Source organism: Carcharodon carcharias, chromosome 7 (genome assembly GCF_017639515.1).
Source record: "Carcharodon carcharias isolate sCarCar2 chromosome 7, sCarCar2.pri, whole genome shotgun sequence".
Classification (NCBI taxonomy): Eukaryota; Metazoa; Chordata; class Chondrichthyes; order Lamniformes; family Lamnidae; genus Carcharodon; species Carcharodon carcharias.
Window position 1 is genome coordinate 161,135,484 of NC_054473.1, and position 19,612 is coordinate 161,155,095.

The 19,612-nt window shown below is 43.8% G+C and overlaps 1 protein-coding gene across 3 annotated transcripts in view; it reads right to left on the reverse strand.

Annotated features, from left to right (window-relative positions):
* Positions 1 to 595: 595 nt before the first annotated feature.
* Positions 596 to 19,612, reverse strand: part of tmem231 (transmembrane protein 231) — an 84,998-nt gene continuing 65,981 nt past the window's right edge. Inside the window, exons 5-8 of one of the 3 annotated variants that reach the window (XM_041191300.1) lie at positions 19,216 to 19,297; positions 18,997 to 19,102; positions 8,530 to 8,574; positions 596 to 1,439 (exon numbers count right to left, since the gene is read on the reverse strand). In XM_041191300.1, coding sequence (XP_041047234.1) covers positions 1,259 to 1,439; positions 8,530 to 8,574; positions 18,997 to 19,102; positions 19,216 to 19,297 — 414 coding nt within the window. In that variant the 3' untranslated portion in view covers positions 596 to 1,258. Of the gene's footprint in view, positions 1,440 to 7,311; positions 8,575 to 18,996; positions 19,103 to 19,215; positions 19,298 to 19,612 lie in introns of those variants that run through there. The other 2 variants (XM_041191298.1, XM_041191301.1) reach the window with 2 other exon arrangements.

Genomic DNA, 19,612 nt, shown 5'->3' on the forward strand with positions numbered 1-19,612 from the left:
CCTGAAAGAATGAGTTTTCCAAATGTCCTGCTTTAAGTGACGTTTTCAGCCCACAGGTAGCCTGATTAACGGCTGGAGTATATCTAGGTGGGAAGCCTACTTCACAGGGCCAAAACCTACAAGAGCAGTTGATGTAACGGGGGAGTGAAACAGATATCGGCAGGGGAGGTGAGCGTTAGTGGATTTGCTTGTGGGACCTAGAGAAAACACTCCTGTTCTTCCTGATCCACAAGGCACTTACCTTATGAATTCCCCTCCTCTCCCGTCTAGGGCCATCACTGCCGTAGGCCAAGAATACGGAACAGCATGGGAAAGACGTCACGCACAGAGATGATATCAGTGTGCACAGAGATGACATCATCATGCATGAAGTTCCACCATGGTTCCGGAGGAAATAAGTGCGAAGGGAAGCAGAAAAAGAAGAATTGTAAGTACGGGAGAGATGACGGATGGAAAAAAAATATGAAAAGCAACTTCTGCTCTCTGTATCCAAGTTGGCAGATGAGAAAAGGAACAGGTACAGGCTTCTGCCAGTGCTTCACTGTGATAAGTGTACTGTTGTGGGGATTCACTGGAATGAACACACGGAGTCTGCATCTCACGTTCAGGAGTCTTTATTACAACATATATGCAGGTGATCAGTGGTACACACAGTCAGTACCCCAATCTATCATATTTATACAGTTGTAACTAGGTTAATGATGCAGTCAAGTTTACAGAGAGAAACCACATAAACTGTTACTGCCTCGCAAACATGTCCGACATTCCGATACTGACACCTGCCGCTTAAACCTAACCACATGAACATCCTGTCCTACTTAGCTAGCTTCTGCTGTTCCTATGGCTGTTGCTAAGGCCAAATAGATGTCTTAAGAATAAGTCAAGCATCCCAGCAGCACCACACTCACCCTAACAGTATGAAGGCATAAAATATCAGATATAACTATTGTTATGCGGTGCCTGACTAAAAACTGGACTGTTTAGCCTAAAACCAGATGAATAGCCACCCTATTCAACTCTTTGAAGCTGCTGAGTTTCCTGAAAAGTAGTGTAATGGCCCATGTGCTTTTGGGGAAAAAAAACTATGGGCGGAATCTTCCATCCTTAAGACTAATAACGGAATTTTCCCAAATTTGCACTAAGTGCGGTAGTGGGTGGGCAAAATGGTGTTCCACTCGCCAACGCCATATCGTCCCGAGCCTGCCACATTACTTATGCATTCCCAGGAAACACGCCGTTTCCATGCCGGCCACCATGTTTAAAAGGCAGCCACCTGCACAGAGCTTATCGCCATCAGCTCACCACCGCTGCCTGGGAGACAAAAAAGACCACAGCTCCCCACTTCAACAACAGGGTCCTCGAGCGATTGCCGGATGCCGTGGAGGCCCGTTGGGATATTCTGTACCCCCGCCCTGGCCGCAGTATGGGCAGCAACGTGACTGTTAGGGGGAAGAAAGTGAGTCAGAATTTATGGTAAGAGAGAATTTATTGAAAAGAAATGAATTACTTAAAATCTCCAGGCAACCAGGGCTACCAAGCACATTGGCAGTTAAAGGTTACCAGATGAACCTTGCACAGCCTTAGGGCCTGCAAACAACAGAAAGGCCTTGGGAGCCTGACTGCAGTCAGAGCATTGGCAATAACAACTACGATTAAGTGTGCTCTTCAACAGGTAGGGGAAGAACAGTGGTCTTAGTTTAGGTAAGAGGGAAGGTCTCTGCCTGGGTGAAAAATAGGGACATACGATGCACGTACCTGTTACCAGAGATGTCTGTTTAATATAAACCTATATGTTGACGAGATCGGAATCTGGAAACTGTTCTTGTACGTGACCAATAATGTATAAATATGTTGAACACTTGTAATTTAGCAGAGTACTGTCTCAAGCTGCATTGAGATGGTGCTCTCCTTGCAGTTGCTCGACTAAACGATTGAAACCTGTACCTGAGACTCCTATGGTCCCTTTGTCAAAGGGACCACATCAGTGACCAATTCAGTTTGGGAGGTGGTGGCAGCGGTGATCAGCGCCAACGCCCTTCAGAAGAGGACAGCCACCCAGTGCCACAAGAGGATGAATGATCTCCTCCATTCCGCCAGAGTAAGTCACTCTTCTCATCACTCTCAACTCTTCTCAACTCACACAATCACAAACCCATCATACATCCACAGGGCCCGTACTCATTGCCAGTTCAAGGGACATCACTCTCTCACACTCACCGTCACTGTCCTCATCCCACCCATGGGACCACTCACCACCCACACAGGCCAGGTGTACTTATCATCTGGCCTGGCAGGCGTCCTGCTTACATTTTCTCCATCTCTATCCATCCAGGGCAAGTTGGCACACAATAAGAGACAGAGGTCGCAGACTGGTGGCAGAATGCCCAAAATCAAGGTCCTCACAGGCTTTGAAAACAGAGCCATCCAGCTGGCAGGCAAGAATCTGGACTGGTTCTGAGTTGACAGTGAGGTTAGCGCTGCTCTACCAAGTGAGGCTCCAGAAGTACAACATCCATCAGACAACCATGCTGTGAGTGATGTGTCCTTTTTCACAGGCCACTGCCATGCACTAATTATCTCCCTTTGCTTTTGCAGGCACATCTGCCAAACAACCGACAGAGTCCATGACCTAGGGCCTCCAATCCCTGAAGAAACCTCTGAAGAGGAATCTGGAGGCATCTGCCTTGAAGTCCTGTCACAGCTCTCACACACACCCTCCACCAGTGCAGAGACACACACCTTGGTGGGACCTAGTTTTAGAATAGCCCCTGGGATCACAATCTGGTAAGCACATCGGACTATCTGTGACCTCATGAATGCATTTGTGGGTGGCGGCTTGTGATATCCCACAGAGGTCACCTGTGAAGCCCTGAAAGGAGCCACTGGCGTAGAAACTGAATGCCGCAGTCACTTTCATAGTCACTGGCAGTGGATGCCTTCCATGTCCCCTTGGCGCTAAGTCCTACAGTAAGTGGCAGATGTGAGCGACCAGGTCCCTGGACATGCACAGTCATCGGTGACACTGGTTCTCAGTCATCTGCAAGAATGACAGGCGGCATCTATAGGCCCTGGGTGTCCCTAGGCGCTGACCAGCCACGATTCATTTTCGCTCCTGGGCAGCATGTGCGGGAGCCCCAGCAGCCCCTTCTTCCTAAGGTTGCTGCTCCTGCCTATATATGGCCAGGAACCTCAATCACTCTCTTCACCATTTTCTTTGCTCTCTGTAGGCCATGAGGCATACAGCTAGGACACCAGGCTCCTTGCTCCTGATGTGGTCTTGTTGTGGCATGAAAGAGAGAGAGACGTGGTTAGCATGGGTGTACTTATTACCTTTCTTGGCCCTGTGTGTCGACCCCTTAACGCTTCCCGGAGAGTTCTGGCCACCCCTCAGATGGCCACAGATGAGTGCGCTGCATGGCTGCCCTGTCAGGCTGTGACATGGGGGAGACTGCACCTAACCAGGATGCTGAGATTGCAAGGGGCTGTGAGTGCCTCCAGCAGTGACTGCTACATGGCCAGTGTTGGCGAGGAGATTGTACAACGCGTGCAGTCCAGCTGCTCCATGGTCCAGTAAAGTGGTCGCGGATTCACAGTCTGTACCGGTGAGGGAGCAAGGGTGGGCGCGGGGGAGGTAAGGTCTGGAGCGTTTGATGGCACTTGGTGCCTCCGCGTTGCTTGGGCAAGCAGTCTAGGAGCCCGACCCCAATCATACCACAGTGGCTGCACCTGAACTGTCTCAGTTGCAGAGGAATGGTCAGTTTATACAGATGTCCCTAATGTATGGCTACTCTCTCGCCTACCCTACCCCCACCTCGATTTCTTGTGCGCGGAATCCAACACCAGGGCAGCAGTTGCCTCCCCTCCAACAACAGTCGCCTCCAAGGCTAGTATGCGGTTGCCCCTGGACAACCCCCTGACAAGTCGTCTCCGAGGCTGGACAGCAGTTGCCCCCCACCCCCCCCGGGTCAACCCCCTGACAATAGTCGCCTCCCTAGTAGGGCAGCACTTCACCCCGGCCCCCTTGAAGCCTGCAAAGCAACAAGCAACCCTGGTGAGCTCTGCAGAACGATGCTGCTCACTCACCTCCAGTTCCCCCAGAGTAAAGGCCGCCAAGTGCACGTTGCCTGTGTGCTGTTGTGAAACACATCGATGTGCTTTCCTGCCAACGTGGACGGAGGAACCAGTGGGTGTCCAGGAGCCTGGCAGGATGGCCTTTTAATGATATTTTGATGCATTACAATGAGCTCTCTGATGAGCATTGGGGGGAAACGCAGCCCGCTGTTGGCAAGCTCAGAGGATGATTGCAACCTGCCATCATGAAACAGCTCCTGCCATATTGTCCACACACGCCACCTATCACTACTGCCGCCAGCAATCCATCCTATGTCTGGCAGCAAAAACGGAAGTCAGAGTGACTTCTGCTGGACAGCGCAGCAGCTGAACACATGAGACCTTACATCCATGAAACTTGTGGTGGTATGGACAGAATGTATTCTGCCCCGCCAATACCTCATAAGCTTCATACTTAAATGTCATCAGGACAGCCATTCACTTTCCACTCTGCTCCTTGACTTATCCCCCAACACCGCCCCCTTCCTCCCACCACCCCCCAAGTCCTACGTTGGCCTCACCCCTCCCCTATGCCCAGTCTTGGCGCAGCTTGCGCTACAGGCAGCCGATATCTTTCCGTGACGGTATGAAAGGAAGGCAAAAGCAGCATCAACTGATCTCAAAGCCAAGGAAGAGGTCTACCTCACCAGGTGCACACCACTTATATAGAATCATGAAAGTGAACGTTCTAAATTCCCATTGGCAGGATGCTTAATTTGGAGGGGGAACAAGATTCCTGTGTGTTGGCCTTTTAATGAGCATTCATAAGATGCAAATGGAGTTCTTGACATAGCTCCACATGACACTCCACCCACCATGAAAGTCAGAAGAACAAGGCTCCAAAATAATTTCCCGTCATCAGGAAACTGATTTTTGGCCTCCTGCCAAATCTTGCTCCCCTGTCCATCGCGATTCCCACTGCTGACTGGAGGGGAAGATTCTGCCCTACAGTCTTGTGTGGGTTTCTCTGAAAGGTGATTTATTGTAAACAGCCATTTACTTCAAGTAACTGATCATGTGAGATCTGGGAGATAAACAATAGGAAAAAATGGGTCAACCAGAAGTTAATTATAGATGAATAGATTCCTGGGTGCAATTCTGTTTCAAGCAGGTTTAAAACAAGCCAGCTTCAGAGTAAGGAACATCTCTTTGCATCACAATTCAGCTGAAATTCTGTGTCTTGGCTAAAAGAGTCTTTCTTGTTAAAATTCTTGGTAACTGAAGGACTCTATTAACTTTGAGTTGGACTTCCGGGATAGCCAAGCTGAGAAGGGAGAGAGCTCTAGATACAAGTTTCCAGAGTTAAAGAACATTAGAACCAGGAGAGTTCCGACACAGAAGTGGCTAAGCTTAAGAAGCTAGCGATGCCTGTATTGAACGGGGAGTCTACAGCAGTGAGATGGTTGGAGGAGATTTGAAGGGATGACCTTGCCTGAAGTAAGCAGAAGGCCTAAGAAATTTCATAAATCTTTGAAATATTACTCAAGCCAAATGGTTTATCTTCTCATCTCTGATAATTATCTGACTTGAGTTTTTTGGGGGTGTAAAATAAAATGGGTGCAGAAGGAAATTTGAATTATGGAGTTCGGTTTAGAGTGAAATAATTGGGTTCATTGTGCTTTTAATATCTTTAACGTAACTGACTATTTAAGATGGACTGTAATTATTAATATTTATATTATTTGATTTTTGAGTAGTTTTTTTTTAACCGTTAACCTTATAGTTTCATTTTTAGTAAATACCTGGATTTTGAATTCAAATAAAGCTAAACATATTGCTGCTCTCTACCAAGATCATAACAATAGAACTTATAGTAGTTACTACGGTTTAGTTTTTATAATTGCAATCAAGGCCAATGATTACAATCAATACAAGCCCACCAAATCCCACAGCTAGCTCAACTACAGCTCCTCACACCCTTCTTCGTGTAAGGACTCCATCCCATTCTCCCAGTTCCTCTACCTCCATTACATCTGTTCCAATGATGCTACCTTCCAAAACGATGCTTCTGACATGTCTTCCTTCTTCCTTAACCGATGTTTCCCCAACACTGGGGTTGACAACTGTGTCCAACCCATCTCTTGCATCTCTGCCTTCACTCTTCCCCTCACTCCCAGAACCATGAAAGATCCTCCCTGTCCTCACTTTTCACCCCATCAGCCCCCACCTTCAAAGGATCATCCTCCACCATTTCTACCAACTCCAGCATGATGCCTTGACCAAACACATCTTCCCCTCACCCCACTGTCAGTATTCCGTAGAGACCATTCCCTCCATGACACGCTGGCCCCATCACCCCCAACTCTTCACTCCCTTCCCACAGCAACTTCTCATGCAATCGCAGAAGGTGCAACACCTGCCCCTTTACCTCCCCCTTCCTCCCTCCTCCCTCCTCACCATCCAAGGCCCCAAAACACTCCTTTCAGGTGAGGCAGTGCTTCACTTGCATCTCCTTCAATTTGGTCTACTGTATTTACTGCTCCCAATGCGGTCTCCTCTACATTGTGGGGAGACTAAACACAGACTGGATGATCGCTTTGCGGAACACCTTCGCTCAGTCCACAAGCATGACCCAGACCTTCCTGTCGCTATTCATTTTAACACATCATCTTGCTCTTATGTCCACATGTCCATCCTTGGCCTGCTGCAATGTTCCAGTGAAGCCAAACACAAACTGGAGGAACAGCACCTCATCTTCCATTTAGGCACTTAACGGCCTTCCGACCTTAACATAGAGTTCAACAACTTCAGACCATGAACTCTCTCCTCCATTTTAATCCAATTTTTAAATTTTTATTTGTTTATTTATTAATATATATTTTTAAAATCCTTTATAATATTTTTTCTCCAACTGTCCTCCCCCCCACAAGGTCATCTGTCACGTGTTTCTATATTGTGCTTTCACAAAGTGCTGAACCCTGTTTGGCTATCAACACATTCTGCTATCTTACCTTCATGCCACAATCAGTGCCTTGTTTAGTCTTTAAAACTACCATTAACACTCCCTTTGTCTTGCGTCCATGACATCTTTGTCAATCTCTCCTGAGCTATTCTTGACCTATCCCTTTTGTTCCACTCCCTCTTAAACAGTATAATATCCATCACATTTATAATTTTCTTTAGCTCTGAAGAAGAGTCATACAGACTCGAAATGTTAACACTGTTTTTCTCTCTTCACAGATTTTACTAGACCTGCTGAGCTTTTCCAGTATTTTGTTTTTATTTCAGATTTCAGCATCCGCAGTAATTTGCTTTTACCAATGATATACAACTCTGTTCAAATTACAGGTCTAATCATGTAATTCAAATGCCTAAATACTGATAACACCGTCAGATTGTCATGTGATAAAAGCACAAAGTGATTTGCAAATCAGTGGTATCGTAGATTATGGTTACAAAATATTATATCCTCTCACAGTATACATACATATATAGTGTATGTGTGTTTCTGAAATTGCACCTGCAATAACACAGACACACATTACAAACTTTAATTCAGATAGCAATACAAGTTCTGAAAATTTTGCAAGGAGACCATTTAAATGCAAGGTTTTTTTAATGACCTCCAATTAAATTTTCCAATCTATTATTGGATCATTATGTTCATGCTTCTATTGCAGTGCTCTAAACAGTGAAAGCTGAGAATGGAAGTTTGATGCTCTTATATAAAATAATTAAAATCTTTATAATTTTTCCTAACTTCTTATTGGAAGCCCATCAACTTCACATAGATATTATCTAATGAATACCTCATAAATCTGGTGCTTTATACTGAAACAAAGTGGAACTATAGAAGTGTAAACCAAATTATAAATTGACACTATTTGCCACCATTATTCTATGCAAGGCATGAGTAATTTCCAACCATAGATGCGTTTGAGGCGAAGACAGATAGTACATGAGGGAGTAAGGTCTAGGACTATATGTTGATATAGTGTGAAGTAAGGCGGGAGAAGCTTGTATAGAGGATAAGCACAAGCATTGATCTGACAGGCTGAATGGCCTGTTTCTCTGCTGTAAAATTCCTTGTAATTCTATGAAGGGTGTTTTAGGGAACAATGTATTTTTGCTGAGGAAAATGTTGTGATTAGAACATTCCCTATAACTGTATTTATCCCTTGGTTCACACAGGTATGCAAGGAATACAGATTTGAATTTGCTCTTAAGGCAACCTGCAATATACAGAAGTAAATTGCACTTAAGGATCAAATACTGATATGACAACTTGTCTTGTTATACATTTAATTGCTGCTGTGAATGTGGGATTAGCAACGTTTTACAAGATGTTCTTTAGTAGTTAGTTACAATTGGTGCTGCTTATATGGTGGCACCATTATAGCAGTTAACACATGATTTTGGAAGACAAAGAGCTTAATTTTCTCAAAGACCCACAAAAAGATGAGAAGAATGCTGACATACTGGATCCAAGCGATCTTAATCATTTCCCAGAAACCAGGACGATAGGTAAAACCACAATTAAGGAGCAGAACAAACAAAAGGAAGTAAATGCAAAATGTACGAATAGAAACAAAAATACCTGGAAAAACTCAGCAGGTCTGACAGCATCCGCAGAGAGGAACACAGTTAACGTTTGGAGTCCGTATGACGCTTCTGTTGAAGAGTCATATGGACTCGAAACGTTAACTGTGTTCCTCTCTGCGGATGCTGTCAGACCTGCTGAGTTTTTCCAGGTATTTTTGTTTTTGTTTTGGATTTCCAGCATCCGCAATTTTTTGCTTTTATCATGCATGAATAGATGTTGACTTTGTATAAGAACTGCAACAGAACTGTTATCCACTGATTCCTACCTGACCTGCTAAATATTTCCAGCACTTTCTGTTTTAATTTCAGTCTTTCAGCATTCACAGTATTTTGCTTTTGTTATTCAGCAGTACTGAGCAGAATCAATGATCTATGGTTCGAAGTTCACAGTCATAGACACCAAGCAGTCTTGAAAGTAACAAAGATTATAATAGCACTAAGAAATATAAACAAAAGGAAAAGGGAGTACTTAGAGTGTCATCCATAAGCTCGCTGACACAAGCTGGGGTGCAAAAGCTGCTATCCACTCCGTTTCTGCCATAGCTCTGGTCTTCTGGACAGCTGAGTACTGTGCCCCCATATGGGCCTCAAGCCACAACACCAAACGCACTGACATACAACTTCATTCAATAATGAGGATAATCTCTGAAACTCTGAGATCAACTCCAGCTCAGTGGTTACAAGTCCTCTCAAATATCATCCCTCCCTCCATTCAAGGTGACGGAACAACACGCAGAAAAATAATTTAGACCTCCCCATCCATAGAGACTTCAAGACCTCCCAACTCGCCACATGGCACTACGAAACTCCTGAACATAAATCGAACATCTCCAACTCCATAACATTGATGAAACCTGAAGAATGCTTGGGCAGGAAACTCCTCCCAAATAAGCACAATGCCTCCAATCCAATATCTCAACAACCAAGTTTCAATTTACCTTGAAGTATGTGGACAGCCCTCAAAAGAATAAGGGCTGGACAAGGCCAATGCGGCCACTTGAAGTACAAATGGCACCTCAAAACCTTGTCTCAACTGTGGAAACCCTGAACAAACCATGAAGCACATAATATCATCTTGCCCCCAACTCAAGTTTGAGGGTGACTTAGGCTTGCACTCCAGTAGGGCATCGGACTGGTTAAGGAACTTGACATTAAAACTGTGACGACAGATTCTGCTCCTAAAGTCACAATAAAGGAGAAGATGCTGTTGATGAATATGGCCAGGACAAGACAGGCAAACATATCCAAAAGATGCCATCTCCGACAGTGTAGCACTCCCTCAATATTACTAGGTGTCAGCCAAAACTTGTGCATGCAAGTCTCTGAGTGGGATTTGAATCCAAAACCTTCTGACAGGAGGTACGGGTGCTACCAACTGAGCGACAGACGACAGATCTGAGTAATCACCCTAATGGCTGATGAATCATTGGGACCTCCCGAGGTTGTGAAAGGCACTATATAAATGCAAGTCTTCCTTTTTCTTTATACTTCATGTTACTATTCTAATCTCTATTACTTTCAAGGTTATGCTTCTGGGTTAAAGTTTAGTAGGTAGGGGGATTGTGAATTCTGAATCTTAGATCATATTGATTGCTATCAATTAGAAAATAATGTATTTCATAAGAGTCATAGAGGTCTACAGCACAGAAAAAGGCCCATCAAGTCTGCGCCGGTCAAACAAGTACCTAACTATTCTAATCCCATTTTCCAGCACTTGACCCGTAGCCCTGTATGATATGGCATTTCAGGAGCTCATCTAAACACTTCTTAAATGTTATGAGGGTTTCTGCCTCTACCACCCTTTCACGCAGTGTTTTCCAGATTCCCACCACCCTCTGGGTGAAAAAATTCTTCCTCACATCCCCTTTAAACCTCCTGCCTCTTACCTTAAATCTATGCCCCCTAGTTATTGATCTCTCTACCAAGGGGAAAAGTTCCTTCCTGTTTACCCTATCTATGCCCCTCATAATTTTATACACCTCAATCATGTCCCCCCTCAATCTCCTCTGCTGCAAGGAAAATAACCCCAGTCTATCCAATCTCTCCTCATAATTAAAACTCTCCAGCCCAGGCAACATCCTGGTAAATCTCCTCTGCACTCTCTCTCTAGTGCAATCACATCCTTCCTATAATGCAGATTCCAGAACTGCACGCAATACTCTAGCTGTGGCCTAACCAGCATTTTATACAGTTCCAGCATAACCTCCCTGCTCTTATATTCTGTGCCTCAGCTAATAAAGGCAAGTATCCCATATGCCTTCTTAACCACCTTATCTACCTTATCAAGCACCTATCTATTCTAATCTCATTTTCCAGCACTTTTCCCCTAGCCCTGTATGCTATGGCATTTCAAGTGCTCATCTAAATACTTCTTAAATGTTATGAGGGTTCCTGCCTCTACCACCCCTCAGGCAGTGTGTTTCAGATTCTAACCACCCTCTGGGTGAAAATATTTTTCCTCAAATTCCCCCTAAACCTCCTGCCCCTTACCTTAAATCTATGCCCCCTGGTTACTGACACCTTTGCCAAGGGGAAAAGTTGCTTCCTATCCACCCTATCTATGCACCTCATAATTTTGTATACTTCTATCAGGTCCCCCCTCAGCTTTCTCTGCTCTAAGGAAAACAACCCTAGCCTATCCGGTCTCTCTTCATAGCTAAAACGCTCCAGCCCAGGCAAAATCCTGGTGAATCTCCTCTGCACCTTCTCCAGTGCAATCACCTCCTTCCTATAGTGTGGCGACCAGAACTGCACACAGTACTCGAGCTGTGGCCTAACTCCATTTCACTTTCTAAACAAAAAATTGTATCAAATAACTTCCAAAGATAAAACTACTTCAGAGCAAAGATATTTTTACCACTATTTGCGCCAGATCTCACCTCACAGCAGCAGAACAAAACGGATGGGATCTCAGAGGGTCTGGAATAGAGGTGATCTAATACTGTGGGATTTTCTTGCATGGCCTTAATGTTAAATTTAGTGGAGCAGGCCAAATTGATAGTCTCATTACAATTATAAAGATAAGCAGAGTACAGGAAACTTTCCATTGGCTAAGGAGATTATTCGTTATCACAGGAAGTTTCTGAAAACTCCCTCAAAACTGAAATAGTTTAATCTGCTGGACCATCTGATCCTTGAAGACTGACTTGCACAAAGTAAGAAAAGGCGTCGCCGTCTATGCCAAACATGGGATTACTTTGAAACCCATTTCACAGTAGCCAGCCAGTACCTTTAGGTTATGTCCTAAAAAATAGAATACATTTGTTTATCATCAGAGCTTCATTTCTAGCCATAGAACTGATGAGGCACAGCTGGAAGGCATTAGGTTGGAGAATGATGTTCCAAATGGACAACAAGTTTGAATAACGACCCATTAACTCCAATGAGTACATAACCTGGCAGGCAAAAAAATTCTAAATCCATGAATGATCACTGTCATGTTTACATGAATGCCAAAAATTTCCTAATTCATGCTTATGAAGCATTGCTTAATAATCCTGGAAAAGATTTCCTTTTGTTGCTATGTTTTAGCCAAATTGGAAAGGATAGCAGGAAAGTTTCCAATATTCACCATTTTGCTAAGATTGTAAAACATCCCAAAACATCTTTCCACATTCTTGGTTCCCCCAACATAGGAAATGTGTTCTCTATATAGGCCTTATTAAATGCATTTAACATTTCAATTAACTTGATCAAATCAACTCTCAATCTTGTATACAGAAGTGAATACAAGCTCATTTTCTGCAATCTGTCCTCATAATTTAACCCTCTAACCCAGGATCATTTTGGTGAATCTGTGCTACAACCCCTCCAAGGTTACCATGTTCTTCCTGAAGTCAGGTGCCCAAAACTGAATGCAGTACTCCAAATGGGGTCTAGCTAAGGCTCTAATCAATAGCTCACCTAACATCACCTCGAGGAACTGCAGGTGGCTGTTAAAACAAATAATATGACACTTGAAGTAATATGATTGTATAAATGGATCAAATCAAAAAATGAAAGAAAATTGCACATCTCAGACCAAGCACAGTGTGGGGCATGCGTAAATCAGTAACTCTCTTACCAATCTGTTCAATCTCATCTCACATAAATGCTTGCTTGATTGTGGGACTGTGTCTCGTTTTAATATTATCAATACATTTGGGAATGAAAACTGGCACAACCTTGGGTTTAATACACACTTGGAGAAATGCAATAAATAGCTTACCTGTTCTTAATTTACCTGTAAGTCAGACTATGGTGCTAATATCCTGAGTTTGGTCTTTGCTATGCCTCTGTCTCAGGTATACAAATAGTAACTTGGTAGTACAGAACTTGAGCATTGCTGAGAAAAAGACATGTCAAAGCTTTTTGTCTTGCACTCATCAGGACACTTCACAAGAATACCAATATAAAGGGAAAACAACAAATTATACTGTTTGTGAAGAGACTGCTGAATAGTTGGCAAATGAATTCATATACCACATTACTTATTTGTGTGATGGGCAGAATGTTTTTTTTTGGCTTGATGGCAGCATCCTGTTAGTGGCGAATACCATTCATGTTGCTACTGCATAGTAGCAGTGTGAAACAGTTAGCTTCAAATAGTTGTCGCTCAAATATTTGAGATACCTTGCCTTTCCGGGGTAATCTGAGGCGGACTGGGCACTTTTCAGGGCCGAAAGTGAAGGCCTTAGGGTCGTTAATGAGTTTGCGTGACACACAGCACAAAATGATCTGATCAGGGAAGCCATTATCCTGTAGGATGCCTTTGATGTGCCCTATTTCAGCATCAAGCTTGCATGGTGAGCAAATGGCTCGGGCCCTATTTATAAGGTTGCCAATAAGACCGATCTTATAATGTGTGGAGCTGTAAGAATCCAAACGCATATATTGACCAGTGAAGGTAGGCTTGCGGTAGACAGTTGTAGGCAACCCCCGGCTGATTTCTCAACTAGTACGTCAAGGAAGGGGGGTTCATTTGACTGCTCCATTTCAAAGGTGAATTTGAACGCAGGATAGGGCCCATTAAGGCATGTAAGCAAATGATTACATGCAGTTGCGGATTTAAATATAGCGAATGTATCATCCATATATCGGAAATATGCAAGGGGTAAGAGATTGGGTATCATTCCATCAAAGACACATTTCTCATGGGACCCAACAAAGGTGTTTGCAGGAGCTGGGCCTTGAGGGGATCCCATGGCAACACCATCTATTTGGGCATACACGGTGTCATTAAAACTAAACAACTGAGGGAGTTGCCAATTTCATAAGTTCAATGAATACTGATTCATGCAATGGTGGCAGGTCCAGATCGCCATGATGTAGGGCTGCAGCGCAAATATTTATGGCTTCCTTAAGTGGAACATTGGTGAATAGGCTAGCAACGTCAAATGAGCACATGGACACTGATTGCTATCAATATGCAAGTCCTGTATGGCCTTCATAAATGTGAAATAGTCCTTCAAAGTATATGTGGGAAACTTGGTCAAAACAAGTTGTAACAATTCGCCCAATCATTTGGTCAATTCATCTTGTGCAGAACCAGTCATAGATAAGATAGGGCGCAAAGGGACATCACTTTTGTGTGTTTTAGGCAGCCCATACATATGTTGACGTAGCAAATCGTGAGACGAACCCTGTCATTTATATCACGCCGTATCTCATAGCTCTTACACAAGTCCAGCGAGCGTTTTTTTAACCTTACTTTCGAGGAAGGCTGTCCTGTCATGTCGAGCAGCAGATCCAATGGATACAAATTTGGACCCGTCATTAAGAATGCTGTGCATTTTGGTGATATAGTCACGCTTGTTAAGGATGACTATTCCCATTCCTTTGTCAGGTTTACTGATGTGTATGTCCAGGTTGGTCTTAAGGCCTCACAATGCTGTAAGCCATTCGTGTTGCATGTGAAAGTCAGCCAATTGCTGGAAGTCAACCAATCAGCATTCTCTTCACATACAATATAAATTGTTGTTTTCCCCTTATATTTGTATTCTTTCAAATTGTCCTGATGAGTATAAGACGAAAAGCTTTGACATGTCTCTTTTTTCAGCAATACTCATGTTTTGTACTCCCAAATGATGATTTGAGGCAGAGGTACAACAAAGACCAAATTCGGAATATCAACAACATAGTTCGACCTACAAGTAAGTTAAGAACAAGTAAGCTGTCCATTGAATTTCTCCAAGCGTGTATTAAACCCAAGGTTGTGCCAGTTTTCATTTCTAAACGTATCGATAATGCTAAAGCAAGACACAGCCCCATGATCGGGCAAGTATTTATGCAAGATGAGATTGAACAAATTGGTAATAAGGTTTTTAATTTGCCCTACACTGCGCTTGGTCTGAGGTGCGCAAATTTCTTTCATTTTTCAATTTGATCCGTTTATGCCGCTATACTGCTTCAATTTGAAACATGTCCGCACCATAATATGACAATTTTTTGACAGATTTCTTGCCTGCAGGAGGGTGGGACTGGGTCTAGTCATGCTGGTGAGGCAGGCTTGATGGACTAGCTGGTCTTCTGCCCATAATTTTTGTACGTTTAGAATTTCTTTGTTTGCTAATAAATCAGATATTATGGCATCCAACGTATCACAGAATCACAGTGCAGAAGAGGCCCTTTGGCCCATTGAGTCTGCACCAACATGTGAGAAACACCTGACTTACTTACCTAATCACATTTACCAGCACTTGGCCCATAGTCTTGAATGTTATGACATGCCAAATGCTCATCCATGTACTTTTTAAAGCATGTGAGGCAACCCGCCTCCACTACCCTCCCAGGCAGCGCATTCCAGACTGTCACCACACTCTGAGTAAAAAAGTTTTTCCTCACATCCCCCCTAAACCTCCTGCCCCTCACCTTGAACTTATGCCCCCTCGTGACTGACCCTTCAACTAAGGGGAACAGCTGCTCCTTATCCACCCTGTCCACGCCCCTCATAATCTTGAACACCTCGATCAGGTCACCCCTCAGTCTTCTCTGCTCCAATGAAAACAACCCAAGTCTATCCAACCTCTCTTCATAACTTCAATGTTTCATCCCAAGCAACATCCTGGTGAATCTCCTCTGCATCCTCTCCAGTGCAATCACATCCTTCCTATAATGTGGCAACCAGAACTGCACACACTACTCCAGCTGTGGCCTCACCAAGGTTCTATACAACTCCAACATGACCTCCGTACTTTTGTAATCTATGACTTAATTGATAAAGGCAAGTGTCCCAAATGCCTTTTTCACCACCTCACTAACATGCCCCTCTGCCTTCAGAGATCTATGGCACACACGCCAAGGTCGTCCCTTTGTTCCTCAGAACTTCCGAGTGTCACGCTGTTCATTGAATACTTCCTTGTCAAATTACTCCTTCCAAAGTGTATCATCTCACACTTTTCAGGGTTAAATTCCATCTGCCACTTATCTGCCCATTTGACCATCCCTTCTATATCTTCCTGTAGCCCAAGACACTCGACCTCACTGTTAACCATCCGGCCAATCTTTGTGTCATCCGCAAACTTACTAATCCTACCCCCCACATAGTCATCTATGTCATTTATACAAATGACAAATAATAGGGGACCCAGCACAGATCCCTGTGGTACGCCACTGGACACTGGCTTCCAGTCACTAAAGCATCCTTCTGTCATCACCCTCTGTCTCCTACAACTAAGCCAATTTTGAATCCACCTCATCAAGTTACCCTGTATCCCATGTGCATTTGCCTACTTTATAAGTCTCCCATGTGGGACCTTGTCAAAGGCTTTGCTGAAATCCATATAAACGACATCAACTGCACTACCCTCATCTACACACCTGGTCACCTCCTCAAAAAATTCAACCAAATTTGTTAGGCATGACCTCCCTCTGACAAAGCCATGCTGACTATCACCAATCAAACCTTGCCTCTCCAAGTGGAGATAGATTCTCTCCTTCAGAATTTTCTCCAATAGTTTCCCTACCGCTGACATGAGACTCACTGGCCTGTAGTTCCCTGGCTTATCTCTACAACCCTTCTCAAATAGCAGAACCACATTAGCAGTTCTCCAGTCCTCTGGCGCCTCCCCCGTGGCCAGAGAGGAACTAAAAATTTGGGTCAGAGCCCCTGCCATCTCCTCCCTTGCCTCCCTCAGCAGTCTGGGACACAAATCATCCAGATCTGGAGATTTGTCCACTTTTAAGCCTGCCAACACTTCCAATACCTTGTCACTCCCTATATCAATTTGCTCAAGAACCTCGCAGTCTCTCTCCCCGAGTTTCATACCTTCATCCTCATTCTCTTGGGTGAAGACGGATGTGAAGTATTTGTTCAACACTCTACCAATGTCCTCTGGCTCCACCTAAAGATTGCCCCCTTGGTCCCTTATGGGTCTTCTCTGGTTATCCTCTTCCCATTGATATACTTACAGAATATCTTGGGATTTTCCCTACTTTTACCAGCCAGAGCTTTCTCATATCCCCTCTTTGCTCTCCTAATTGCTTTAAGCTCCACCTGTACTTTCTGTACTCCACTAATGCCTCCGTTGATTTGCTCCCCCTTGTACCTGCTAAAAACCTCTCTTTTCCTTTTCATCGTAACCTGAATATCTCTGGTCATCCATGGATCTCTGTGCTTGTTACTCCTTCCTATCACCCTAAAGGGAACATGTTGAGCCTGTACATTCCCCATTTCCTTTTTGAATGCCCCCCCCACTGTTCCTCTGTAGCTGTTCCCAGTCGACCTTGGCCAGATCCTGCCTTATGTTACTAAAATCTGCTCTCCCGCAATCCAGAACATTTTTTTGCAACTTGTCTATTTCTTTGTCCATAACAAACTTAAATTGCACCATGTTATGGTCGCTATCACTAAAATGCTCCCCCACCACCACCTCACCCACCTGTCTGGCTTCATTCCCCAGAATTATGTCCAGCACTGCACCGTCCCTTGTTGGACCCTCTACATATTGACCTAAAAAATTCTCCTGTAGACATTTCAAGAAATCCACTCCATCCAAGCCCTTAACACTATGTACAGGTCCCACCTTCCCCAGAAACGGTCCCAGTGATCCAGGAATCTAAAACCGTCCCTCCTGCACCAACTCTTAAGCCACGTATTCATCTGCGCTATTCTCCTATTTCTGAGCTCACTAGCATGTGACACTGGGAGTAATCCAGAGATCACAACCCGTGAGGTCTTGCTTTTTAGTCTACTGCCTAACTCCCTGAATTCTTGATGTAAGACCTCATCCCCCTTTCTACCTATGTCATTAGTACCAACATGTACCATGACCTCTGCCTAATCACCCTGAAGACGGACGCCCTGCAGCCGTTCAGTGACCCAGACCCTGGCACCAGGGAGGCAACACACCATCCTGGAGTATGTTGACGGCCAAAGTAGTGCCTATCTGTTCCCCTAGCTATAGAATCCCCTATTACTATTGCTCTTCCTCTCTTCCTTCCTTCCTGTACAGACAGGCTGCTCGTGGTGCCAGAAGCTAGGCTCTGTCTGCACTCCCTGGAGGAACCAGCGCCCTCATCAGCTTCCAAATTGAAATATCGATTTGCGAGCAGGACCCCAGGGGACTCCTGAACTACCTCCCTGTTCTCTTGGACTGCCTGGTGGTCACCCATTCCCTTCCTTCCTCAAGTCCCTTCATCTGTGGAAATTTCATAAAAGAAAATATATTGTCACGATAATGTAATTCTTTGAGCTTCAACACCAAATTCTAAATGTCAGTCACATTCAAAATACTAACATGGAGTTTGCTTGCTGAGAGATCTAGCAATCTTCGCGCTGAGAATTTCAGCTCTAGTATTAGTGCAGTGCAGTGTTATGAAAGTGATTGCAACTTTCTTTACTAGGTATTCACAGCCTAGAGCAGCAGTGATATTGTCAGATAAAAGCAAAATACTGCAGATGCTGGAAATCTGAAACAAAAACAAAGTACAAAAACAAAAATAGCTGGAAAAATTCAGCAAGTCTGACAGCATCTGCGGAGAGGATGACAGTTAACGCTTCCAGTCCGTACGACTCTTCATCTGAACTCAATTCAGATGAAGAGTCATATGGACCCAGTTCAGATGAAGAGTCATACGGACTTGAAATGTTAACTGTCTTCCTCTCCGCAAATGTTGTCAGACCTGTTGAGTTTTTCCAGTGATATTGTCAGGCTATCCAAGCAGCCAATTATATTACAGGATTTTCACAGCTATGCAACAAGGAAATAAAAGGCAGTAAAACAAAATCACGAATTTTCTTCTTACATAGAACAAATTAAAGTTCGAGATATACACATGGGGTGAAGGTAGAAGGCACAGCTTGTGGCAGAATCCTGAATGACAGATCACAACTTTTAACATTATCTTGAACTTAAAAAAGGATATGTGATGATTTCCACAGGATATCTGATGATTGCATTAATCACAAATGGGGCATCAGCAGCTCTTCCTGCTGTCCACACAGGATACTGATTGGTAAAAATTGTTGTTACTAGAACCCAAAAAGACAGTGTTCAAATTAGATTCAGAGGGAAAAATTTAGTTCTATGATGAGCATTTTATATTGTCATATCAATGCACAATACACAGCAATGAAAATCTCACCATTTCTATCTTGATATGATGCAATAACATGTGCCAGGTCAAAGGCACTTGCAAATGGACTGTCATCATTAAATATTGAAACCTGGGAAATAAAAACAATATAAGCATATATACTTAAGTCTCAGTTGTTTGTCCACTTATCTGATTGGGCATCTTATCGACCTATCATAAACACATTGTAGTATGCAAATTGTCTATAGTACCTGGTCCCAATATCTGGTTGGTCGTTAGCTCAGTGTTTCCTGGGTTTCCTTACTCCAGAACATTACAGGCTCCAGAGTTGACAATTATTTATTTAATTGTCTTCATTTTTTTAAACTTCATTTGTTGAATGTTTATTTAGTTTTCCAATAGTCTACCACTGATAAAGGGCTGCATTTTATGGCCCATCACCAGG